This window comes from Schistocerca serialis, chromosome 4 (assembly GCF_023864345.2).
Source record: "Schistocerca serialis cubense isolate TAMUIC-IGC-003099 chromosome 4, iqSchSeri2.2, whole genome shotgun sequence".
NCBI classification, from domain to species: Eukaryota; Metazoa; Arthropoda; class Insecta; order Orthoptera; family Acrididae; genus Schistocerca; species Schistocerca serialis.
In genome coordinates this window covers 861,325,822-861,353,695 of record NC_064641.1, presented here as the reverse complement: position 1 = coordinate 861,353,695, position 27,874 = coordinate 861,325,822, and the positions used below count along the sequence as shown (strand labels likewise).

At 42.7% G+C, this 27,874-nt stretch overlaps 1 protein-coding gene across 3 annotated transcripts in view; it reads left to right on the top strand.

Annotated features, from left to right (window-relative positions):
* Window positions 1-27,055, top strand: part of LOC126473500 (15-hydroxyprostaglandin dehydrogenase [NAD(+)]-like) — a 229,221-nt gene extending 202,166 nt beyond the window's left edge. For all 3 annotated transcript variants that reach the window (XM_050100586.1, XM_050100588.1, XM_050100587.1), the window contains exon 8: window positions 26,554-27,055. In XM_050100586.1, coding sequence (XP_049956543.1) covers window positions 26,554-26,746 — 193 coding nt within the window. In that variant the 3' untranslated portion in view covers window positions 26,747-27,055. The remainder of the gene's footprint in view (window positions 1-26,553) is intronic.
* The last annotated feature ends 819 nt before the right edge of the window (window positions 27,056-27,874 follow it).

Below are 27,874 nucleotides of genomic sequence, written 5' to 3'. Positions count from 1 at the left end.
AATGTAACCAAAGGACCGAAAAGCGATACAAGAAAGGATCTGTTTGAAAAATTTCAACGGACTGGGAACGTGACGGATGAACGTGCTGGAAAGGTAGGGCGACCGCGTACGGCAACCACAGAGGGCAACGCGCAGCTAGTGCAGCAGGTGAACCAACAGCGGACTCGGGTTCCCGTTCGCCATGTTGCAGCTGCGGTCCAAATGACGCCAACGTCCACGTATCGTCTCATGCGCCAGAGTTTACACCTCTATCCATACAAAATTCGAACGCGGCAACCCCTCAGCGCCGCTACCATTGCTGCACGAGAGACATTCGCTAACGAATAAACCATTCCGCCAGACACGTTGTCAAAGGTTTCGGGTAATTTCATTCAGAGACTACGCCATATTATTGCTACGCATAGTGGATATGTGGAAAATATCGTACTATAGAGTTTCCCAGACCGCAGCGCCATCTGTTGTTGAAAATTGTAACTACTGTAGTTTCGAAAGTTTGTCCGCCTGAAAATGTACTGTTGTCCCAAGCATATTGCAACAAACGGTGTATTTCTATCGCTGCTCGTTTAGTTTTTATTGCCGTTTCAAATATACCGCTCATTTTTGAAACACCCTGTATCTCAACAGATACTTGTGGCCGAACATATAATTATAGGAACTTTTGTTCTATTTTTGTTCATTACTACCTCCTACAGAAACAAGTAACGATGTTTAAACACTCGGCATTTATAATAAGAAAACATTGGCACACGGGGTAAAGAGGCGACATACCTGGTTAGAGTACGCATCAGAAACGATCAGATTCAAGCAGAGGGCTTAATAATCTCAAATACAGAATAAGAATCATTTAGAAATAATGAGTATGGACGATCACAAAGCATAATGTACGGTTTAGCGAGATGGGAAAGGTATCATCAGGAACAAATGAACGTATTCGGCCACGTACTTGGTACGATAGGCTTCACGACGGTAAAAATCTTCCTGACTCACGTTTGGAAGTCAGAGACAATTCTAGAGAGCAAAACGAAGCAGTTAAAGACGTAAAACTGAGTGAGTTCAAAGAACAACATACTCTGGATCATAGTTCTCGTCGTCGACGTCTCCAATCCGAAGACTGCTATGACGCAGCTCATCATGCCTGTCTCTTCTGTGAAAGCCTCTTCATTTCCGTACAATTACTGCAACGTATATCCGTTTGAACCTGCTTTCTGCTTTTATCCTCCACACTTCCCCGAATTTGCAACTGGAGAGACGTTAATGGCTTAGGATATGTCCTATCAACTGGTATCTTCTTTCTGTCAAGTGATTCATAAATTTCTTTTTTCCCCAATTCAAGTCAGTGTCTCCTCATTAGTTACTCGATTTACCCATCTAATCTTCATCATTCTACAGTAGCATCACATTTCAAAAGCTTCTATTCTCGTCTCGTCTGAACTGTTAATAGTCTACGTTTCACTTTCCTAAAAATCTACATTCCAGACAGATATCTTTAGAGAAATTTCCGAGCACTTAAATTTCTATTCAGTGGTAAAAATGTTCTCTTTTACAGAAGTGCCTTCCTTTCTACGGCCACACCACTTTTTAGTGCTCTCTGGTCGCTGCCTAAATATAAAAACTTATGTACTAGTTTTAGTCTTTCCTTTCTAAATCACCTTACTTAATTTGACTACATATCATTATCCTCGTTTTCCTTTTGCTGATGATTTTGTTACCTGTTTTCAAGGCACTGTTTAGTCTGTACATAATGTGAAGTACAATCAAACAATTTAAAATCATAGATGGTAAAATAGTCTATAATAAACCGATTGGTAGACCAAATCCGCTATAGCTGTTTTCACTGTATGACGACCGATTTCATTCCCTCGAGGTATATCTTCATGTCATATCTATATATAGAACGAAACTACATAAGTAAATGCGCCAATAGTCAACATAACCCGCCGAACAAAGTAGACGGTAAATCGAAGTACTCACAACACTAATACTTCGTATGCCACGGTTTCCAAGTTGGAAGTGTGCATAAAGACATGTCGCTCCTCGGTTAAACCTTGGATGAAACGGCAGATGGGTATCTGGTCCGTACCATGCATGATTAGTAATTCATCTCCACATTTGAACTGTTTAAAAAATGATGGGGATCGATTTTTTCTTTAACTTTGTGTAACATTACTTAGCAGCCTTTTAGATATTTTGCCGCGCGGGATTTGCCGAGCGGTCTGAGGCGCTACAGTCAGGGACTGTGCGGTTGATCCCGGCGGAGGTTCGAGTCCTCCCTTGGACATGGGTGTGGGTGTTTGTCCTTAGGATAATTTAGGTTAAGTAGTGTGTGAGCTAAGGGACTGATGACCTTAGCAGTTAAGTCCCATTACATTTCACACACATTTGAACATTTTTTTAGATATTTTGTTTTTTATACCTATTAATATTATTTATTTTTATATTTCTTACATACACTTTTTAATATTTTTTGTTGGTTTAATACATTTTGCCATCAAGGACTAGGACTTCAGTCGGGTTCTACTATCTTGTCGTGGATGTAAACAGGTAGTTCAGTTTCCTTAGCTATAAGTAAAGTGTACCTTACTTCTCATAAGTGTAATTGTTAATATTTTCTGTTTCTTGTACTGGATTGTTATCTATCACTGAGATCCATTTTGGTAACTGCGATTTCCAGCTTACGTGTCCTTTAATTTGGTTTGTACCGCTAGACTCCCCGTTCTTCAACGCGATGAGTTGGCGCGTGCTTAGCTTCACAGTTCTCAGTGTGTGGCTAGCGCTGTGACGTACAGTTCTATTCAACGCCTGCCAATATATTTTAGTATGCCAAGACTCACAAGGGTTACGTCTCTTAATTCTTTGTTTCCTCCGCGGATTTTGACAATGGTAGGTTTCTCCCCTTTTATACTCTACCGACAACGAGTGTTGTGTTTTAATTCTGCAACGTTTTGTGCTCATAGGGTTCATCCTGTCAAACGTGGATTGTCACGTGCTGTCCGGGCTCGTCTTTTGACTGTGTTTTGGAAACGTGTTACTGATCGTACGCGGTTCGGGTCGGATGCCTATCTGCCGTTTCATCCAAGGTTTTACCGAAAAATGACATGTCTTTATGCGCACTTGCTCCTTGGAAGTTGTGGCGCATGAAGTATTAGCTTTGTGGGTACATCGCTTTACTGTCTACTTTGTTCGGTAGGCTATGTTGACTATTAGCGCTTTTACTTATGCAGTTTCACTCTGTATGCATATGTGATCTGAAGACATTCATCCACGGTATGAAACTGGTCGTCACACAGTGAAAATACAATAAACAGCTACTGCAGATTTGGACTTTCACTCAGATTAATATAGACTATTTTACCATCTATGATTTTAAATTGTTTGATTGTCCGTCACATTATGTACATGTTTTTCAGATGTGGTTGCATCACCTAAAAGGTTATATGGTTATTTCTGGTCAACGGATCTTCCCTTTGTTTTAGAGCATAGAAACAACTATAAAGAGGAAACTCGAACGCTGGAGAGTGCCGTTAAATAAAGCGAAGCACGTCAACCAACAATATCGGGCAGAAGAAGGACGAAATTTACACAATAGAAGAAAAAATTTGGCCAGGTGTGAATAGGACTCACAGTACAACATTAATTGTGTATATGGACAGTACAGCCGTCCCAGGAATCGGGGATTTCGATTTTTACCTTTTATTGACATTGAGACTGGCAAGATAAGGGTTCCGGGAATTCCAAGACCTACAAGACTGTCGTAATTTTAAGATTGAAGTCGGATAACAAATGACAAAGAAATATATTTTTCCGTGTGATATGATAACAGATTAACAATTTTCTACTTCCTTCCTTTACTTGTACTGTGAAACCTTGCTTCTGGCCAAATTTGGTGATTCCAGATCAACGGTAGGTGCCCCTGAGATTTTAATGAGTGAGTTTGCGAGTATCGAAATATGTCAAATAAATGGCCGTTTCGTTTGACTATATTGACTTAGAAGCATATGTTTCTTACGTTGCCAAGGGACTGTAGACCTTGGTATGTGACATAGATTTCAAGTTGATACGTCTACCCGCTGTGGTGTCTTTTTTCTTTTCTTTTTTTAAAAAAATATTTATATTTTGATTAATTTATTATTCTCTTGTGAAGATTCAGAAATCTGTTGTGAGTTTTGCACCACTTCTTGGCGAGAAGAGCAAAGACTTTTCAAGAACTTAAGTACTGTATGTGATAGTTTATATGTCACCTGAAATCGTTTGCAGGAGATTAAGAACAGAGTTCGCATTGCCACTTAATTTATTTGTGTCGTGATCATGTTCAATCACGACCGGATATGAGACACAGCAACTACGAACAGAGAAACCTAAGGGACCAGACAGAGCTGGAAATTTTCTTTGCTATACTACACCACACATTAAAAGAAGTTGGATTTAAACCACAAACGAGGTAAATGGCAAAGCGCCTTCTGCCTTAACTACGACGTTTGCCGACATGCAGTCGGTCCCTGGTAGCTGTATGAGAACTATGAAAACTCCGTTAGTTCTGTTGCTATTAATAGGAGATGGATAGCACGGAAATACTTTAAGTAATAAGCAGGCACTACAGCATTTGAGAGCACAATAACCAATTTAATTACCTTAGTCAGTATTGCTAACAATAGGCTCCGTACATTTCAATTTTATATCTTACTGGCTGTTTCTTTAAATAAAACCCTTTAACATTTTCGACATTTCATCTTAACTGCACACATCTATTCTTACATAGCACTGCACAATAGTAATATTTTATGATAGCTAATTAGTGATTGCGGACAACGCTATATACGCGTCCGCCGTCTTTAAAAAATATCACGACTGTGGTAATAGAAGAGGATTACAATTCTTCACATGTCAAAAAATAAGAAATACAAAATATCTCAATCGATACAATTTATGAACAATTCGTATTCTGCGCCATGACGCGTACAATATTCTTTGAAATATCAGGTGGTCGCTGCTCAGCGCCGATCTAAGAATTTTTTACACTAATTGTATGGCTTTTATGAGCCTGCATGGTTAGATTATCGAATGTAAGTTTATTTAAGCTATCGAAACAGATACTAATATTACACCGTACCTAAGAAAAACGGGTCTCAACAGACGGACAGACAGTCGGACAACAAATCATAAAAAAATTACAAATTAACAATTCTCGGAATTTTTCCTTTTCCTGTACTGTTATTGCTCGATCCTGGCCGAATTTCATGATTCTGGGTCAAGGGGAGTACCCTGTAGGTTTTGATGAGTGAGTTTGTGAGTGTCAAAATACGGGACATAAATGTCTGTAGCTTTTGACTGTATTGACTTAGAAGCTAACGCTTGTTATGCTGTCAAGAGGCCATACGCCTTTGTATGTGATATAGATTTCAACTTGATACGTCTACTCGAAAAATGTTTTTTAATTGTCTTTCAAAGGAACTGTCCTGGTGCTCTCTTTAGCGATAGAGGAAATCCACGGAAAATCTAAATATGGATGGGCGGACACGTGTTTGAATTGCCGTCCTCCCGAACACCAGGCCAGTTTCCACTGGTCTTATAATACTGGAACACGAGTGGTCGCTGCTGCCCAGTAAAATGAAAGTCTCAGCAGGTCGACGGGCCACGCAAAACAGCGAGCGTATCTGGCGCGCGACATTGGACTGGAGCGCAGTTTGCGGACGGTGCGGTCTGTGGGGAGAGGAAGTGCAGCCACTGGCGGGAAGTGCGGTGAGCCGCGGCAAGGTGGAGGGTTTGTTGCGGTATCCTGTCCCGTGGTACACCTCAAGCCGCGAATACACGAGCATTTATACACACCCGCTTATCTGCAAACACGTGTCGACTTGCATTCCATGGGAGCTGAAACTAAAAAGAATTGTCCGTGGCATAAAAACAACATAATAACAACACTAGTTATTTTTACAAAAAAGTGCATGACACACAGCTGTTTTATTGCGTTTTACTATCGTATAAAACAGTCTCTATATTGCAATTTTGTCATATGATGACATGATGGAGACCGTGGCTGTTGTTTGAAGACAAATGTTGATCGTGTTAGGACAGCAACCAGCCACAAATTTACTTTCAGTTCCTTTATTCAAAGGGTACCGTTACCGGTTTCGAATCGTTGTGATTCATCCTCAGACGGTTTGCATGCTTTCTTTATGACATGTGGTGTGTTTTTTTTACAGATTAATTCTCCTAAAATATAAATAATACATAATTATAAACACGCCACACACAGATGGTTGCGTTACAGATTTTCGTTGCATGTGACTTACGTAAAACGTCGGTTTCGAGTGTTTGTTTTCATAAAATTCGTAAATGCATTCCCACTGCATTCTTATTGTTGCACACATAAATTGTTCTCACTGAACACTTAAGATTTGTCACTGAGAAGATTTCTACCACGCACCACATGTTTTGATACATACAATACCCTACCGTAAATCAGGAATATACAAACTCAAATGTGATACATGCCCAAAATTCTACATTGGACAGACAGACAGAAGTTTTGAAATTAGATACAAAGAACATATTGATGCTCTCAGACTTGGTAACTTGAACAAATCGGCATTTGCAGCCCATATTGCTGAAGAAAACTATTCAGTGAGGAAAACTTAAAAATTTTGCATCTAGCAGAAAAAGGAGCCACTATGAACATATTAGAAGAATTAGAAATACACACACACAAAAACAGCACCCCAGACTATATCCTTAACGAACAAACAGAATTAGCTAACATCGCTTTCCTGAAAAATTTCCAAAAATTACTTTCCAGCCTCCAAAGCAAATAATATTAGTACATCTATCTGCAGATCAAGTAGTAAACTTATATGTTACTATAATTCTCATGATGCTAAATGTAATTAAATAATATACTATTTTACCTATACAGTTATATATATATATATATATATATATATATATAATTTATAATTAATTTAGCAATATCAACTCAAAAATTCAACGTCTCTGTACTAGTGTAAAAGGGATTACAGTTGTGTAAATGAATATATGATCCTTTCCAAACATAGGACATCATCGTCAAATGTTACGATGTATCATAGCATCTGTGATACACATATGTTTGTAAGCTCTTTGTATGTATCAAAACATGTGGTGCGTGGTAGAAATCTTCTCAGTGACAAATCTTAAGTGTTCAGTGAGAACAATTTATGTGTGCAACAGTAAGAATGCAGTGGGAATGCATTTACATCTGTTGGACGAATTTTATGAAAACAAACACTCGAAACCGACGTTTCACGTAAGTCACATGCAACGGAAAATCTGTAACGCAACCATCTGTGTGCGGCGTGTTTATAATTATGTATTATTTATATTTTAGGACAATTAATCCGTAAAAAAACACACCACATGTCATAAAGAAAGCATGCAAACCGTCTGAGGATGAATCACAACGATTCGAAACCGGTAACGGTACCCTTTGAATAAAGGAACTGAAAGTAAATTTGTGGCTGGTTGCTGTCCTAACACCATCAACATTAGTCTCTGTATTCTTGCCGTGTCAGTTCTGGGTAAAATCTCGAGCTTTCGTCGATAACCTCCATCGTCTTCATCAGGAGCAAATGAGTAAACATCTGTCGTTGTGGCCCTTTATGGCTTCAAATGGTTCAAATGGCTCCGAGCACTATGGGACTCAACATCTTAGGTCATAAGTACCCTAGAACTTAGAACTACTTAAACCTAACTAACCTAAGGACATCACACACACCAATGCCCGAGGCAGGATTCGAATCTGCGACCGTAGCAGTCCTGTGGTTCCGGACTGCAGCGCCAGAACCGCACGGCCACCACGGCCGGCGGCCCTTTATAGCCCATAAACAGCTTCTGTTGGCCGCTGCAAGCAATACATGACTGAGAAAATTAAACAGATTAAGTTTAATATATTTTGAGCGACATGCAATTAATTTAGCTCCCTTTCGCCCACCTTCGTTTTATCGCTTTGTTGGCGACACGTTGCCAGCACGGGTTAGAAGCCCTTGAGTACTTCCTTGGACGTATGAGCAGCGTGCACCCGAACATCCGTTACATTGCCGAGACAAAGAAGGAAGACTGTCATTTTTAGATGTTTTGGTACAACTAAAGTCGGACGAATGTATCGGCCACTCATTGTACCGCAAGCCGACGCACACCGATGGGGTCTAATGACCTCAGATAACAAGTCCCATAGTGGTCAGAGCAATTTGAACCGTTTTCGAACGTGACACGGAAAAGGGGAAGGGGTGAAAGATACCAGAGGTACACTCCGCCATACACCAGAAGTGGCTTGCAGAGTGTAGTTGTAGCTATAGCTGTAGACGCAGACATGACTCACGGAAAAAAAATCTGATGGCCATGTAGGCAACTATTGAAAAAAAAAAGGCATACTAACAACAGCCTCAAAGCACAATTAATCTACCAATTCTTTTGCACTTTTAAAATAGCTGGCTAATAATCAAAATTTTAAAAACAAATTAAAATAATTTATATTCAACTGTTCCTACTCTGTAGATGAATTTCATAATAGGTAATATTTATCTGTGGTTGGGATTCATTTACTGAATTTTTATTGTCGGTTTAGATTGGAGTAGAAATCCAGTTTTGTAGATAGCCAGCAACGAACCAATGTTTCACAGAGAAAATGTAATTTGAAGTTGCGTATTATAGTGAGTTGTCGCACAAATTATCCGCAGAGTGCAACATCCTAATCAAGTCTGTTCTGTAATCCTGAACATTTGTGTACAAGTACGTGAAATGTAGCATAACTTCAAGTTCTGTAGCATGCGTCTTTCTTGATGTGACGACAGGCAAGTGTCTTATGACAGAGAACGCTGATAAGTCCGCCAGCGGAAAAAAGCTCCAATCGGAGCACAAAAAAAAAAAAAAAAAAAAATGCTTATATGTTCCTGTTTATTTAAAAGACTCTGACTGAAAAGTGGTGTACCAGCTGTCTCATTTCACCTTCCACAGCAACTTTAAAAATTCCAAAAAAATTTGGCATGCGAACCAAACGCTTTGCTCCATTTGCCTAAGCAGGAAGAAGTGTGTAACATTCGTACTTTGACTCTATACTGTAGGATAATGAATCTAAGAAGATCCTTCTGCTGGATAGATGAAAGGTCCTTAATCCAAGGGCTATCCAAAACACTTGACCCTACCTTTTTATCACCAATAGAGGCATGAGCACCGGAAAACCACCTTTTTATGCGCGGCGTTTCGGAACGTATTATCTACACATGCTGTTGCATGCATGCCGATTATACGTATGTGGTATTTCTTGTAGGAAGTACTTGCGTTTTTGCTTCACACTCGCGTCACTCTACTGGCAGCGAGCAACTTGCTGACGTCATTTTTGTCCGCCATGCTAGCTGCGCGGTCATCGGGGCAGATTGCTAAGCGAACGGGCACGGGTTCGATCACCGGCCGGGCCGAGGATTTTCTCCGCTCGGGGACTGGGTGCTGTGTTGTCGTTACGCTCGTATCGTCATAACTGACATTACACTGTTGAGATGGTTCAAGGCGCACTGCCTGAAAGACAACGCCCCGCCGTATAGGCTCTCTACCACCATTGTACTACAGTACTCCAGCTGCCACCCGGCGGCCGACAATCGAAACAGTATCCTTCGAAACAACGCGCTCCTCTTACGTATAGTTGTTCACCAGCTCTCAAGCGAACTCTGCATGCAGCATATAATTCGTTACACTATTTAAAAAATCTACAAATGTCTCCTCAGGTGCATACTTGTACGAGTGTTAAACACGCAAACTGAGTTATGCAACAAATTCATCGGTGTAGTTAGCACTATTGTTTCTTCTGCGCTATCGTTCTTTTATTTGCAGATTGGCTTAGCAAATAGTGTTTAGTGTAGAATCTTGATTAAATTAGATTAGATTAGATTCACTTTTTCTCATAGACCCAAAAATGAGATAATTCTCGTTCGTGTGAAAAAGTCAGTGTGTTTAACACAAAACATTTGAATGTAGTACTCACTTTCCTGACCATTAGTCAGGAGATTGTCAAAGTATGTGAATACGTTACAACAAACCGGAGCTACTAATATTTACAGAATTAATACAGTCAGAATGAAACATAGTTGTACACTTTTAATAAATTTATCATACTGTTGTGACCAAGTGCTGTCAAAACTGAAAGCTAACAGATATTTTCACTTAAGCTGTTAGAACAGCTCTTGTTATGATATTCATCTATAGAGGAGAAAGAGTTGCCTATCAAAAATCTTTCAAACTTTGCTTAAACTATGCTTTATCAGAAAATGTGGTGTCACCGCCAGACACCACACTTGCTAGGTGGTAGCCTTTAAACCGGCCGCGGTCCGCTAGTATACGTCGGACCCGCGTGTCGCCACTATCAGAGATTGCAGACCGAGCGCCGCCACACGGCAGGTCTAGAGAGATTTCCTAGCACTCGCCCCAGTTGTACAGCCGACTTTGCTAGCGATGGTTCACTGACAAAATATGTTCTCATTTGCCGAGAAGATAGTTAGCATAGCCTTCAGCTATGTCATTTGCTACGACCTAGCAAGGCGCCATTATCAGTTGCTATTGATATTGTAAATAATGTACAGACAAGAGCTACGTTCAACATTAATGGATTAAAGTTAAGTATTCCACCATCTGCGTCCGTTTTTCTAAGTTCTCATTTCCTTGTCCTGTTCCAGACCTCACGCCAGCCTGCGTGAGCTACAACGCGTGCATTTCGGCTTCCTCTAAATTTACTGGGTTGGTCTCCTGCCAATCCACAACAGAAACCATGTTCTTAATGGTTGCTGACAATTTTTGAAAATGTGTATTTTTGAACAGTGGACCGCTTTTTGGACCAGGGCTAGTGATTTTAGGTCTTTATGTAGATTGTTCTTATTCCTAGTGATGTTACTACGTACTACGCCATTGGTTGGAAATAGACACGTATTAATTACAACAAATTTCATTAAGCAATAAATATACTGAGAAACAGTGGTTAAAATACCCGGTTCCTTGAACAGGTTTCTATATAACGTTCTTGAATTTAAACCACAAATGAGTTTTATTACACACTTTTGCACTCTAAACCTTTTTTGCCTGGTTTGACGAGTCATATGATCCCATACGTCATAATAATTTGGAAATTTGTGGTAAGGTTTTATGGGACCAAACTGCTGAGGTCATCGGTCCGTAAGGTTACACACTGCTTCATCTAACTTAAACTAACTTAGCTAAGGACAACACACACACACCCATGCCCGAGGGAGGATTCGAACCTCCGTCGGGGGGGAGCCGCTCGAACCGTGACAGGACGCCTCAGACCAATGAAAATAAGCACAGTATGCAAGTTTTTTATGTATTTATATTTCTTACATCTGACATCATTCCCTGTGCAAATACAGACATATTAGGTGCTTCATCATTTCTGTGGTATGCCCTTCCCAACTGAATTTATTACCGAGTTGTAATTCCAGAGATTAGCAGGGTCAACGTCAGGGATATGTACGTCATCATATTTCATACGCATGTTGGAAGGAAATACCTTACGACTTCGAACTGCATATAGTGGGTTTTATCAAATTTTAATGACAGTTAATTGATGGTGCAGTATAAGTGCACAGTTGACTTCTCGTTGTACTAAACAAGCAACGAAGAAGTTGAACTACTCGAGACATATTTGTTAACTTAAATTCTGTTCACTTGAGGAAATCTCTTACAGGTTCTGATACTGCGAATATTGTGTGTCGTGTTTGCATTGCCAACGCAATAAATTAAGGGCATAATCGTAATAGTAAGATTAGTAACTTTCCATTTGAACTTCTGTACACACGTCCATTCCTGGGCGCATTACATTTTCCTGGCAGTATTGCGCAAGATTTAACTAGTAATTTTTTCATCTACATACATAAGAAAAATGATGACTCCAGTCAGTCTTACACTGAAGAGCCAAAGAAACTGGTACACCTGCCTAATTGTCGTGTGAGGCCCCCGCGAGGACGCAGACGTGCAGCAACACGAAATGGCATGGACTCGACTAATGTCTGAAGTTGTGCTGGAGGGAATTTACACCATGAATCCCGAAGGGCTGTCCATAAATCCGTAAGAGTACGAGGGGTTGGAAATGTCTTCTGAACAGCACGTTGCAAGGCATCCCAGATGTGCGCAATAATTTTCATGTCTGACGACTTTGGTAGCCAGCGGAAGTTTTTAAACTGAGAAAGGTGTTCCTGGAGCCACTCTGAAGCACTTCTGGACATTAGAATCCTGCATGACCGAGTAAGCGAGCACAAAATATGAGGCGGAGGGAGCACACCCTAACTGGATAGGCTGCCCGCACTAGTCCTTGAGACCGAGCATAGAAGCCGTGACCGAATACGTAGCACGTATTGCTGACGAAAAAGGGCTCCGCTTATAGATTGCAAGGATATGATAATGAGCTTGCAGGAAAAACTGCGCATTTTATGAAACTACACTCCTGGAAATGGAAAAAAGAACACATTGACACCGGTGTGTCAGACCCACCATACTTGCTCCGGACACTGCGAGAGGGCTGTACAAGCAATGATCACACGCACGGCACAGCGGACACACCAGGAACCGCGGTGTTGGCCGTCGAATGGCGCTAGCTGCGCAGCATTTGTGCACCGCCGCCGTCAGTGTCAGCCAGTTTGCCGTGGCATACGGAGCTCCATCGCAGTCTTTAACACTGGTAGCATGCCGCGACAGCGTGGACGTAAACCGTATGTGCAGTTGACGGACTTTGAGCGAGGGCGTATAGTGGGCATGCGGGAGGCCGGGTGGACGTACCGCCGAATTGCTCAACACGTGGGGCGTGAGGTCTCCACAGTACATCGATGTTGTCGCCAGTGGTCGGCGAAAGGTGCACGTGCCCGTCGACCTGGGACCGGACCGCAGCGACGCACGGATGCACGCCAAGACCGTAGGATCCTACGCAGTGCCGTAGGGGACCGCACCGCCACTTCCCAGCAAATTAGGGACACTGTTGCTCCTGGGGTATCGGCGAGGACCATTCGCAACCGTCTCCATGAAGCTGGGCTACGGTCCCGCACACCGTTAGGCCGTCTTCCACTCACGCCCCAACATCGTGCAGCCCGCCTCCAGTGGTGTCGCGACAGGCGTGAATGGAGGGACGAATGGAGACGTGTCGTCTTCAGCGATGAGAGTCGCTTCTGCCTTGGTGCCAATGAAGGTCGCATGCGTGTTTGGCGCCGTGTAGGCGAGCGCCACAATCAGGACTGCATACGACCGAGGCACACAGGGCCAACACCCGGCATCATGGTGTGGGGAGCGATCTCCTACACTGGCCGTACACCACTGGTGATCGTCGAGGGGACACTGAATAGTGCACGGTACATCCAAACCATCATCGAACCCATCGTTCTACCATTCCTAGACCGGCAAGGGAACTTGCTGTTCCAACAGGACAATGCACGTCCGCATGTATCCCGTGCCACCCAACGTGCTCTAGAAGGTGTAAGTCAACTACCCTGGCCAGCAAGATCTCCGGATCTGTCCCCCATTGAGCATGTTTGGGACCGGATGAAGCGTCGTCTCACGCGGTTTGCACGTCCAGCACGAACGCTGGTCCAGCTGAGGCGCCAGGTGGAAATGGCATGGCAAGCCGTTCCACAGGACTACATCCAGCATCTCTACGATCGTCTCCATGGGAGAATAGCAGCCTGCATTGCTGCGAAAGGTGGATATACACTGTACTAGTGCCGACATTGTGCATGCTCTGTTGCCTGTGTCTATGTGCCTGTGGTTCTGTCAGTGTGATCATGTGATGTATCTGACCCCAGGAATGTGTCAATAAAGTTCCCCCTTCCTGGGACAATGAATTCACGGTGTTCTTATTTCAATTTCCAGGAGTGTACATTGTGTGTGTTTATGTGTGTGTGTGTGTGTGTGTATGTGTGTGTGTGTGTGTGTGTGTGTGTGTGTGAGTGAGTGAGAGAGAGAGAGAGAGAGAGGCGCTGGATCTGTTCAGTGCAGAGCAGTGCAGCGAGCCGAGACGAGGCGAGGAGAGACGCCAGCGGTGACCGGTCATGCTCGGTTATCCGCGTGTCTGGAATCCCGACAACAGACATGGGGCGAGTGCGTGACCGAGCCGAGTCGTGTGGGGCCGGACACGAGGGCACGATCCCCCCCCCCGCCAACAGGCGAGCCGTGACCGGTCAAACATTGAGCGTTGCAGCACTCTACTGGACATCGCATTGACCTGCTGGGATTTCCCAAATCTGTCGGTATGAACGATGGACATGAAAGGATGCAGGTGATCAGACAGGATGCTTGTGTACGTATCACCTGTCTTAGTCGTATCCATAGGTACCAGGGGTCCCATATTACTCAAACTGCAGATGCCCCAGACCATTACAGAGCGTCGACTAGCATGAACAGTCCCCTGCTGCCACGCAGGGTCTATGGATTCATGAGGTTGTCTCCATATCCGTGTACGTCCACCCGCTCGATACAATTTGAAACGAGACTCGTTCGACCAGCCAACATGTTTTCAGTTATCAGTAGCCCAATGTCGGTGTTGACGGGCCCAGGCGAGCCGTAAAGTTTTGTGTCGTGCAGTCATCAAGCGTACACGACTGAGCCTTCGGCTCCGAAACCCCATATCGACGATGTTTTGTTGAATGGTTCCGACACTGGCACTTGTTGATGACTTTGCATTGAAATTTGCAGCAATTTGCGGTAGTGTTGCACTTCTGTCACGTTGAACGATTCTGTTCCGTCTTGGTCTCGTTCTTGCAGGACCTTTTTCAGGCCGGAGCGATGTGGGAGATTTGATGTGTTACCGGATTCCTGATATTCACGGTGCACTCGTGAAATGGTCGTGCAGGAAAATCCCCACTTCATCGCCACCTCGGAGATGCTGAGTCCCATCGGTCGTGCGCCGACAATAACAGCAAGTTCAAACTCACTTACATCCTGATAACCTGTCACTGTAGCAGCAGTAACCGATCTAACAACTGCGCCAGACACTTGTTGTCTTATATGGGCGTTGCCGATCGCCGCGCCGTATTCTGCCCGTTTAAATATCTCTATATTTGATTACACATGCCTATACCAGTTCCTGTGGCGCTTCAGTGTATAAGACTGTGGGAAATGAACATTACATCGTTGTGGCACCCCTAAACTTAAACCACAAGTTCTTCATACATCCCACATTGATTTCTTCGGTTATTTCCGGTAGTGTTGCTTGTCTGTTAGCACCGACAACTATGCAAACGCCGTTTCTCTCGGTCGTTAAGTGAAGGCTGTCGGCCACTGCGTTGTCTGTGCTGAGAGCTAATGCTTGAGACTGTGTATCTCGGAATATTGAATTCCCTAACGATTTCCGAAATGGAATGTCCCATACGCCTAGCTCCAACTATCACTCCGCGTTCAGTCTGTCAACTTCCGTCGGCAGTCATAATGACGTCGGAAAACTTTTCATACGAATCACCAGCGTACAAATGACAGCTGTACCTACGCAGTACCCTTTCATATGTTGTGTACGCGACACTGTCCCCATCTTTATCTGTGGATATCGCTGTCACATCGCTTTTTCTCTCCTCAGTGCAAATGTCGTCGGTGATGGTAACACTTTGAGGAAGCAATCCCTGGTAGGTCACTCCGTCGCTGTTCCACCAGACGCATACTGGATGAAGTGGTTAGTGCTGTTCACGAGCCAATTTACGACGAGCAAGCAGAAGTGCACGTATTGCCACTCGCTGATTGTCGTGATTTTTCACCCTTCCCCATTGCATACAAATGCCGCACGACGGTGGAGTCTACATCTACATCCATACTCCGCAAGCCACCTGACTGTGTGTGGCGGAGGGTACCTTGAGTGCCTCTATCGGTTCTCCCTTCTATTCCAGTCTCGTATTGTTCGTGGGAAGAAAGATTGTCAATATGCCTCTATGTGGGCTCTAATCTCTCTGATTTTATCCTCATGGTCCCCTCGCGAGCTATACGTAGGAGGGAGCAATATACTGCATCACTCCTCGGTGAAGGTATGTTCTCGAAACTTCAACAAAAGCCCGTACCGAGCTACTGAGCGTCTCTCTTGCAGAGTCTTCCACTGGAGTTTGTCTACCATGTCCGTAACGTTTCCGCGATTACTAAATGATCCTGTAACGAAGCGCGCTGCTCTCCGTTGGATCTTCTCTATCTCTTCTACCAACCCTATCTCGTACGGATCCCACACCGGTGAGCAGTAATCAAGCAGTGGGCGAACAAGTGTACTGTAACCTACTTCCTTTGTTTTCGGATTGCATTTCCTTAGGATTCTTCCAATGAATCTCAGTCTGGCATCTGCTTTACCGATGATTAATTTTATATGGTCATTCCATTTTAAATCAATCCTAATGCGTACTCCCAGATAATTTATGGAATTAACTGCTTCCAGTTGCTGACCTGCTACATTGTAGCCAAATTATATGGGATCTTTCTTTCTGTGTATTCGACATTATACTTGGCCACATTGAGTTTCAATTGTCATTCCCTGCACCATGCGTCAATTCGTTGCAGATCCTCCTGCATTTCAGTACAATTTTCAATTGTTGCAACCTCTCGATATACTACAGCATCATCCGCAAAAACCCTCAGTGAACTTCCGATGTTATCCACAAGGTCATTTATATATATTGTGAACAACAACGCTCCTACGACACTCCCCTGCGGCACACCCGAAATCACTCTTACTTCGGAAGACTTCTCTCCATTGAGAATGACATGCTGCGCTCTGTTATCTAGGAACTCTTCAATTCAATCACACAATTGGTCTGATAGTACATATGCTCTTACTTCGTTCATAAAACGACTGTCGGGAACTGTATCGAACGCCTTGCGGAAGTCAAGAAACACGCCATCTACCTGGGAATCCGTGTCTATGGCCCTCTGAGTCTCGTGGACGAATTGCGCTAGCTGTGTTTCACACGATCGTCTTTTCGAAACCCATGCTGATTCGTACAGAGTAGATTTCTATTCTCCAGAAAAGTCATTACACTCGAACATAATACGTGTTCCGGAATTCTACAACTAATCAACGTTAGAGATATAGGTCTATAGTTCTGCACATCTGTTCGACGTCCCTTCTTGAAAACGGGGATGGCCTGTACCCTTTTCCAATCTTTTGGCACGCTCCGGTCTTCTAGAGACCTACGGTACACCGCTGTAAGAACACTATGTGTAAAGTAGAGCTGGTATCCCATCAGGTCAAGCGGCCTTTCCTCTTTTGTCCGATTTTAATTGTTTCTCTATCCCTCTGTCGTCTATTTCGATATCTACCATTTTGTCATCTGTGCGACAATCTAGAGAAGGAACTACAGCGCAGTCTTCCACTGTGAAACAGCCTGTGGAAAAGACGACATTTAGTATTTCGGCCTTTAGTCTGTCATCCTCTGTTTCAGTACCATTTTGGTCACAGTGTGTCTGGACATTTTGTTTTGATCCGCCTATCGCTTTGACATAAGACAAAAATTTCTTAGGATTTTCTGCCTGGTCAGTACACAGAACTTTACTTTCGAATTCACTGAACACCTCTCGCATAGCCCTCCTCACGCTACATTTCGCTTCGTGTAATTTTTGTTTGTCTGCATTCCTTTTGCTATGTTTATGATCAAAGTTAATCATATTTGCCAGTTCTCGAGTACACGGACTTGGATCATTGTGGATTAATGCGTTTATATGATCTCCATCAAACCACGAAGGTCTTCGTTGACATGGGGAATCACTTAAGTCAAAACGATTCTCCTTAAAGCGAGAGCACCAGTTGTCGTCGTGCTCTGCCCAGTGGTATTAGGATACGTGGCGAAAATGTTTCTGGCCGCCTTCGCTGCTGTCACTCCTGTGTTGAACTCATACGGAAGAATATGGCAGCAATGTTCCGATTTCTTCACTTGACACTCCATTTTCTAGCATCCACAGCTCTCCTCACTATCCCCAGGTGGTAAAATTACAATGTCTAAACTCAAACAGCAACAGTGAACAACAAATAAAAAATGACAATCGATACATAAACCCATAGCAATCGGAATACTAAACTGCAAAACAAAAACCTTACGAACTTATGCACCAGCCTAATATTAAGGACCACTTTTCGTTCCTTTATGGCAGTTGCCTATGCTTTACACTCTAGTTTTTGGTTTCTAGACTTCGATGTCTCCATTTTCAGTTTTTGTCATATTTGTAGGACAATAACCGTTGTTAGGGGCTTATTACAAAGTCGACTAACTGCAAAACTCTATGAAACACCACACACAGATTGGCATTTTACTGTATGCAGAGAGGACTCCATTTTAATATGAAAGTATGCTGCTGTGGACCTCTTCCGCTTCAAAAGTTGCATAATAATATTGAACTTCAGGTCAAATATTTTGTTTGCTTACTAATTACCGTTAAAATCTGTTATGCGTTTGATTCTTAACCCTGCAAACGGCTGTTGTATTGGTAGGAGTACAACGTACAAGCAGACCAAAATGTGAATAGAGTTTTATCAACAGATTTTCTTCGTGCGTTGGAATGCAGTAAACGATCGCGATTAGGACATTTTCGAACAGTACTTCAACGTATGGCTACTTACCACTGCTACTTACAGTAAATGCTAATATCTCCCTGTGTTTAAAGCAATATGTAATCCTTGACGTGCATTTGCAATAACTTCTTCCTTCCCAGGATATTTGGTAGGAGTACAGAATATATATATATGTGTGTGTGTGTGTGTGTGTGTATTCCTGTAAAAAATCTTTATTAAACCCTACGTATACATTTACACACAGAAAACAACTGTTTATTCTTGCTTGGTGTAGTTTTAATAATATCCAAGTTAATTTTAATCAACAGTTAATTGAAATCTACATTGGAAGCTTGTAATTCTTTCTCCAGCCAGTAATTTGACAAGCACAGAGAATGAATCAGTGTTTTAGAATTCTAATATGCATCTAATTTTTGGCCTGTAAAATATCAGTTCTGTGTCTTTAACATTTAGTTCCGTTCCTTTCTGCAAGTTTTCTAGCCGAGAGCATTCGGGGAGTCTTATTTTACCGTTTATTTCCTGCATAACACTATTGTCACAGCACTCGGTCTTCCTGTGTGCACGCTACCAACTCCTGTGCTCCACATTCTTGTGCAAACGAATTACCGCCGCTCTGTTATTCCCCTGGTTTTTTAGTCTGCAGCCAGTTGTTCCGTTGCCAGGTGCACAATATCCAGGCCACCGCATTTAGATACAATGTAACCACCCCTTTTCGTGTATCCTTTAACGTAGTAAACATACTCTCGTCCGTTATTTGCAGCCACAGCTCTTAACATATCTCCGTTCACTGTTGCTGTTTACAGTAAATAACATCCAGTCGCAGCCAGATTTCTCCACAAGAGTGTTTAAAGTCTATAGTAAACCCTGTCTGCACATCTGCAGTAACTTCTTTTTCCACTTGCAGTTCATATGCTTCCTTTATCTTAATGGTTTTTGCCATATACTCCAATTTTTCCTTTTTGACTTTGACCCTCGATTTCCAGTTTTATTTTCCATATGAATCGCACATTAACTGCACTTAGAGGTGTAATTTCCATAATAGGGAATCGTTGAAGTCTGTGTGGTACACTTACTCTTTTTCTTAACGATTTTGATAGCAACCAGTGCTAACTTGGCAGTATCTATATTTGATGGTATTGTGGAGAACAAGGTACTAGACTGAGAGAGATATGTTTCTCCTGGTTCAGTATAGTACTTCTGTACAACTCTCATATTGTCTTTGTTGGACTCCATGTTAAGAATCCCCCATAGTTTACAGGTAGATAATTAAAACTGTATGCAGATGGAACATAGTTTATAAGTTTTTCTTGCTCTTGAGTGTCTAGAAGACTTAATTACACGCCAGTCAATTTTCGTGTATTCGCATTACCCCAGCAGACAAAGTTGCAGAACATTTTTAAACACCATACAGCAACTGTTCCGTAAGTTATTCGTTAATTGATGCCACATGGAAGCAACTGCCACAGAGTGAAGTGGAGCATATTGTGAATAGTTGCTTACAGCGCACTGGTCAAGCCCTCCCGCCAGAGACCGCACTGGAGATGACCCTTTCTTGGATTACCTGATTGAATTTCCACCTATCTGTACTCTGTAAAGCTGTCGTAGATGATGTCCTCAAAAGCAAACTGTAACGTTCTTTTTTTGTTATATTATTTGTGTTTTTTTAATGGATATACTATGCTTAATGTTTGTCTTCCAGAAAATTACTGTGCAATGTGTTGTTGAGCAACTTAAAATCTTAGCTTAATCAGTCTTACTGTAATCCAAAGGCCGGCCGTTGTGGCCGTGCGGTTCTAAGCACTTCAGTTTGGAACCGCGTGACAGCTACGGTTGCAGGTTCGAATCCTGCCTCGGGCATGGATGTGTGTGATGTCCTTAGGTTAGTTAGGTTTAAGTAGTTCTAAGTTCTAGGGCACTGATGACCTCAGAAGTTAAGTCCCATAGTGCTCAGAGCCATTTGAACCATTTGTAATCCAAAGAAAATTTAAACAACTTAATCCGGAAAACCAGTACGTAATGCCTATAATGAAATCAGTCCCTCTTAAATTTACTCAGTCTCGTGAGCGCCGAGTTCTATGGCCGTGTGCAATAAACTGATAAAATTCCCTACGCAAATAAACAATTAAATACATTTTTTTCCTTATCTCTTCAGTCGCAACGGATGTAATCTTGGTATTTTGTTCTCTCCACAGTAGGCATACGGAATAGTCAATCTTGGCACAGCGAAGTGCAATGCCGGCCGTAAAATAGTTTCACACAAATAATGTCAGTAGATTAGTTGATAAATGAATAACCCTGCAAATGTTCAGCGATGATTTTGGATATTGGCTCAGCGCTGTGCAATGCTGCCTGCATTAAAGCTGTTATAAACATTAATGAGTTTCTGTTTCTGGTACATTAAATATTTTTTTACTCTGATTGTGGTACCTTTTCGTACCACACTTACCCACCATATCTTAGATATCATAAAAGAGGAGGCAGGATGGAATCATGGTCGGTAGTAACAATTTATAATTAAGACAGTTTATTGACATTAGGCCTTTGAACGAATTTGACGATTACAAATTGTGGATGAGTCACTAGATAAAGCTTTACAAATACAGTTAGAAACCCAACGTACTCAGTACTCAAACAAACAGTCCATTAAGAGAAAGTTATAAAAACTTAATGTGCCAGGCATTTATAGGAACCTTAAGCATAGCAATTATTAATTACTTCACATAGGCACTTCATCAAACTCCTTAAAACCAGTTATTACATTAAGATGTCCACACTTAACATTCTTCACTAAAATACCCTTTTAAACTTACTATTTCAATCCGTTAAAGAAGCACTCGTTAAAAGGTCAATTACAAACTTAACGTTTCTCGGCGCTAATAACCCTCGCTTTATTTTCCCTTATTAAGAAAACAGAATTACTGACAAACTCCAGAAATTCACACTCCCATATAGGATTTCCCTCAAAATACATATAATGAAAACAGTTACCAATAAAGGGTGGATTAATGATACTTCAACACTAGTGCCAAGCTAAGATCCAATTACGTAACATGATAGAACCACTTACACAAAAACTACAGAAGAAATACTGATCTTTAAAAATGAATGTTCACGTGCTCAGATGTGTTAATAAAAGACTACTAGAAAGAGCTGCGCAAGGAACTGAGCAGATGCTATGCAATTTAAAGTTTAGCCAGTTGCCAGTCGATAATATTTAAGGAAACAGGTTCGTGTAAGAACAGGTTACATACAATATATATTTATATATCTACCAGCTTAACCCGCCTTGGCGGAAGGAAGATAAATACTAAACTATGGAAGGCGGTGTGTGAATAACTCCCAGTAGTGGCCAGGTTCTTAAACACTGCCAGGCCTAGACCTCGGATGACATTTCACTCTCCGCCAAGGTGCTGGCACAACCAAAGGTTTTTTGCGCGAAAGACATTCTAATAACTGTGAAACATAGAAACACTCGGCAAAACCTTTGACTCGATATATGGGTAAGCGTGTAAAAGAACACGTTATACTGCTGACAAATTCGCAACGTTGACCTCCAGCATTTTACACATGGAAAACTGTGTTAATGTGTTAATAGAGTGCAGGCTTTGAAAACGCCAACATAAAATTATTTGATTACAAGAAACACAGATCACTAGTAAAACTTCTGAGAAAACTTTCAAACAACGGCCACCATTTAAGTAGGCCAACTGAACTCTTCCACACAAACTTAAAGTTCGACTGCGACAGTCTCACCGTAATAATAAAATTTAAATGCCTCTGAGTGCGTCGGTCAACAAAACACAATTACTACCACTTACTTCATATCACGTACACAATACGAAGTAGCGGGTTCCACAGCTTCACCGCTTCACTTCAAATTTTGTTCCCAGCGAAGTCACAGAACTTGTATCTCCGAGCTGCCCATGTCGCCAAAACGCCCGACCAATTTCACTCCACAACATATAACGGTGATCACGCTCGTTCGGCAGCTGATGACACTCGTCTCCCAGCGAATGTCACGAGATCTCGAGGGTTACCCGTCGAAGGCTAACAAGCCAATCCCTTCGCCCGCCAACCCGGAAAGTAAGACATGCGGAAAGCAAAGATAGCTTAGCTCAACCACAATCGATCTCAACGATACATGAACAAAATAACACTGGTGCCAGCTCGCCACGGCTCAGATTGAAAAATCATTTCTTTTAAAAAATATCCATTGGATTTGCAACAGCTGCAAAGCACCACAGGAAACGTGATTTCTGCTTCTCCAAATAATGAACAAATTCCTGACACAAATTTCACCCACTAATTTGATTAGTAATCACACGCTAGAATCCTATATTGCAGACGCCGCTGATCTGTGCATGGCTGACGCGCACAATTCAAAGCTTGATTGTTTACCGAAAGAGGTCAGTGATTTACCTAGTTTTCACACAGTTAATTATATTGCCAATAGCATATCTGAGGAAACAATAGTACAAAGTACTCAATCTGTTTTTAAAAATCCGTCAGATTCCGCAAACGGTAGTTATGCAGATAATGCCACAAACGAGACGTGCATGGTTGTAGATGATGTCTCCACATCACAAAACACAACCCAAGTGTCACCCTACGCGTCACTTGAAAAGAGTGCAGAAGCGACATTTCAAAATTTCATGCAAATGCTGGTTAAACACTTTACTCAGTTCAATGAACGGTTTAATAAAAATGATGAACACTTTACTATCATGCGACAAGAAATACGAGAAATAAAAGTTGACACCACCAATCAGTTCAATGAACAAATTTTCAGCATACATGACGAGCTTAAATCGTACAGCGAAACTACTGGTAACCGTTTCAAAAGGTAGATACAGACATTAAGGACAGTGAGAAACGTTTTTGCGATAAAAATGAAGCCATAGCCAGGTTAATGCGCGGACAGTATCAAACCTTTGAGAGAAGTCATTAGTGCGTCAAGATATCAATGTAGTGAAACCTATAAAAAGCTTACTGATGAAATCCAATCAGTTAATGAAAGAATAGATCAACAAGGCACTAGATTAGATGCACGTCTTAAAGTTCACACTGAGACCTCAGGAAAGCGATACCAAGACTTTCTCCGTAAACACGCTGACGAAAACAGTCAGTTGCTACAGCCATTAGCAGTAGGGTCTACAAATACAGGAAGTAGAACAGCAGTTGCTCACTAGTCTTACAACCCATGTTGACGCAAGTATAAATTCCTTTACAGACGAGGTTAACAGAGTAAAATACAGGCAGACGTAACTGATTTCAAAAGCACTGTTGACACACGAATCCAGAAAGTTGAAGAAAAGTGTATAGATGACAATGAGTCATTAAACTCCCGTCTTGAACAGTTAGAGCTGGTGCAGGGCCCTGACACATTTAAAGCAGAACTCGAAAAAATGAACAAAACTATACGTAAACTACAGAAGCAAGTAGGCTCTTTAGATTCGAACAGTTCCATACGCATTCTTACGTTCACGGAAAGATGTGATGAGCTATCGGCAAGATTAGAAACACTGGAAAATCAAACCGAAAATAAATCAGACGACACAGCTCCCATTCCGTTCACTGAATCTCTAGAATATCAGTCCATACAGCAAACATTAAACCAGTTTGGTGCACATAACAGATCGCTACATAGGAAAGTTAACAATGTACATCAGGAAGTAGACAATATCAGAATATTTTCTCCACGCAATCAGTTTCAAAGTAACGTGCAACAGCAACAGTCACCTACTTTTCAGCCTCACAAAAATATGAGCAGAGTACAAAGAGTGCGTGACTTCGATATAAGCCAGTCATCTCACAATCAGTTCTTCTACGCCGCCGAACCCTCTCAAAATCTACAACGCAAAGGATTCGACTGTAAACATTACCTATCTGTAAAGAAATTCAAGATATTTAGAAATAACCGCACAGATCTACATCCCCTTGATTGTGTGAAGCAATTGTCATTTTCACTGCCTCCAAACTGGCCAGTGACACACAAACCCGAATTTATCTGTAACTTTTTAGAGGGAGAACTTTCGAAGAGTATGAGACCCGTAGTAAGGCAATATCACTCCGACGAAGAGTTCCAAAACGCTTCTCTATCTGCATATTGGTCGGAAACGACTCAGCGAGGCATTAACGACCAGTTAATGAGTTCACCCAATTTGGAACACTCCAGTTTTCCCACTATCACCCAGTTTTTTGAGTATATGGTCCTTAAAAACCAGTACCTGACCGAACCGTATACCGAGCGAGGTTGCGCAGTGGTTAGCACACTGGACTCGCATTCGGGAGGACGACGGTTCAATCCCGTCTCCGGCCATCCTGATTTAGGTTTTCCGTGATTTCCCTAAATCGCTTCAGGCAAATGTCGGGATGGTTCCTTTGAAAGGGCACGGCCGATTTCCTTCCTCATCCTTCCCTCACCCGAACTTGCGCTCCGTCTCTAATGACCTCGTTGTCGACGGGACGTTAAACACTAATCTCCTCCTCCTCCGAACCGTATAGTCAATCTGCTCTCAAACAATTATTCATCTCATAACGAGTTTCCCTTCTCACTGGACAGCGAAAGGAAAGCATTTCTGCTTTCAGGGGACTAACTACAGCTATTACAAATTCAGCAATCGGACTACTCATTTATAAATAAGAACTTTAACAACAGCAATCAAGGTAACAACTCATTCGGTTACAACGAGCAATCCCGCCCATTCCATAACAAAAAAATAAAAGATTTGATTCCGATAACGAATTTTATGGACATGCTAACAAGAGACGGTATTTTGATAACTGGTGTATTCAGCAACAGCTAAATTCTCATAGCTACCCACTAGCTTAAAGTCTTACATCCTACCTTTAACAGAACGCAACTGTAACTGACTTTGCACTCCGCGTGCCCCTACTTAACAATCAATTCTGCCCCTCGGGCAGCATCTTTGGTTCTGTGGTGTCAAAGATATAATCTCATCTACATGTGATAACCATTACATGCCATTTTTCATGCAATATACACTATTGGCCATTATAATTGCTACACCACGAAGATGACGTGCTACAGTCGCGAAATTAAACCGACAGGAAGAAGATGCTGTGATACGCAAATGATTCGATTTTCAGAGCATTCACACAAGGTTAGCGCCGGTGGCGACACCTTCAACGTGCTGTCATGAGGAAAGTTTCCAACCGATTTCTCATACACAAACAGCAGTTGATCGGCGTTGCCTGGTGAAACGTTGTTGTGATGCCTCGTATAAGGAGGAGAAATGCGCACCATCCCGTTTCCGACTTTGATAAAAGTCGGATTGTAGCCTATCGCGATTGCGGTTTATCGTATCTCGACATTGCTGCTCGCATTGGTCGAGATCCAATGACTGTTAGCAGAATATGGAACCGGTGGGCTCAGGAGGGTAATACGGAACGCCGTGCAGGATCCCAACTGTGGTGTCACCGCCAGACACCACACTTGCTAGGTGGTAGCTTAAATCGGCCGCGGTCCATTTAGTACATGTCGGACCCGTGTGTCGCCACTGTGTGATCGCAGACCTAGCGCCACCACAAGGCAGGTATCGATATACGATAGAGCACTCGCCCAGTTGTACGACGACATTGCTAGCGACAATACGGACGAAGCATTCCTCTCATTTGCCGAGAGACAGTTAGAATAGCCTTCTGCTAAGTCCATGGCTACGACCTAGCAAGGCGCCCTTAGCCTTACCTAGTTTGAGAGTTATCGTATAAATGTCTCAAGAAGAACGCTGTATTCATCAAAGAATAAAAGTTAAGTATAAAGCAGCTACGTACTTTTCTTGCTACCATTCAATAGTTATCCTGTTCCAGACTTGACGCCAGTCGGCGTGTGTGTACGCGTGCCTTTCTTTCGGCTCCCTTCCCCGTGTGGCGTAGCAAGCTTGTTACGCCACAACAGATAGGCGACGAAGGAAAAGTGTTCTTTCTGATTGCTTACATTTACTTGTGTCATGGCTTCGCCAGATGTACTGTCCGAATTTTATCGCTTGCAGAATCAGCAGACGCAGGCGTTATTGGATGCCCTTGGACAGCTCGTCCAGGGTCAACGTGCACTGCCACACGATGCGGCAGCCGCCGCTTCACCGCTACCGCAGCCACAACTCGCAGTTGCACCGCCTTTTAGGACCTACGACCCGGCGCACGAATCGTGGACGGAATGGTCCCGCCAGCTTGCCTTTCATCTAGCCGCCTACAGAATTCAAGGTAATGAGCGGCAGCCGTTTTTGCTTTCTTGTGTCGGTGTGTCCACCTACCGTGTGATAGTGAAATTGTTTCCCCGACGCGACGTAGCAACTCTGTCCTACGATGAGATTTTGTCTGCTTTAGATGCCTATTTCAAAGAAACAGTTAATGTGGTTGCAAAACGGTATACGTTTTTTCGTACAAAATGTACGGCCGGTCAAACTAATAGGGAGTGGGTAGCAACATTGCAAGGACTTACTAGGGACTGTGCCTTTGACTGTGACTGTAGCCTTTCTTATTCAGATACAATGGTGCGTGATGCAATTGCACAGAACGTTTCTGATGTTCGCATATGGGAGCAAATTTTGAAACTAGTTAATCCCTCCCTTCAACAAGTGATAGACATATTGGATAGACAAGACACACTTGACTGTGCTCAGGAATCTTTTGAAACTTCGCCAGCTGTGTGTAACATTAACCGGCCCGCCAGGCGCGCTCGCGCTACGCGGCCCGGTCAACTGCCCTCGCGCACACCAACGCAGCTGCCGCCGCGCTGTAAACCAGGTGTGCCGCGCCAGCACACAAATGCAGTGAAATCATGCCCGTGGTGTGCTACTAGACATTTGCGTGAACATTGCCCATCACGCCAAGCTATTTGCTTTTTCTGTAATAGAAAAGGACATGTTCAAAGTGTTTGCCAGAAAAAGCTCCGATCAGACAATCACAATCATTCCAGGCCCTTTGCTTCGCGCCGGAATCGAACCAAGGACACTCGGGCTCGTGGACCTTCGCCCATGGACATTCATGTAATTAATTCCGCTTCGTCCAGTGCCACTTTCTCTAACAGTGACTGTGTTCGTCCCACAAAAACTGTGCGTCGACGTCGCCGGAAATCACGTCAATTAGCAAGTGATTCTGTACCAGTGTCTGTTCAAATTGCCCAAAACAGTCGCTCTTGTCGTCAGCAGGACAATAAACTTTTTGTAGATTTGGACTTTAATGGCGAGGTCATACCATTCCAGCTCGATACCGGAGCTGCAGTTTCATTGCTCAATCACGACACGTACAAGCAACTGGGCGAACCTCCGTTGCGTGCCGCAAATGTTAAGTTACATAGTTATTCAGGACAGA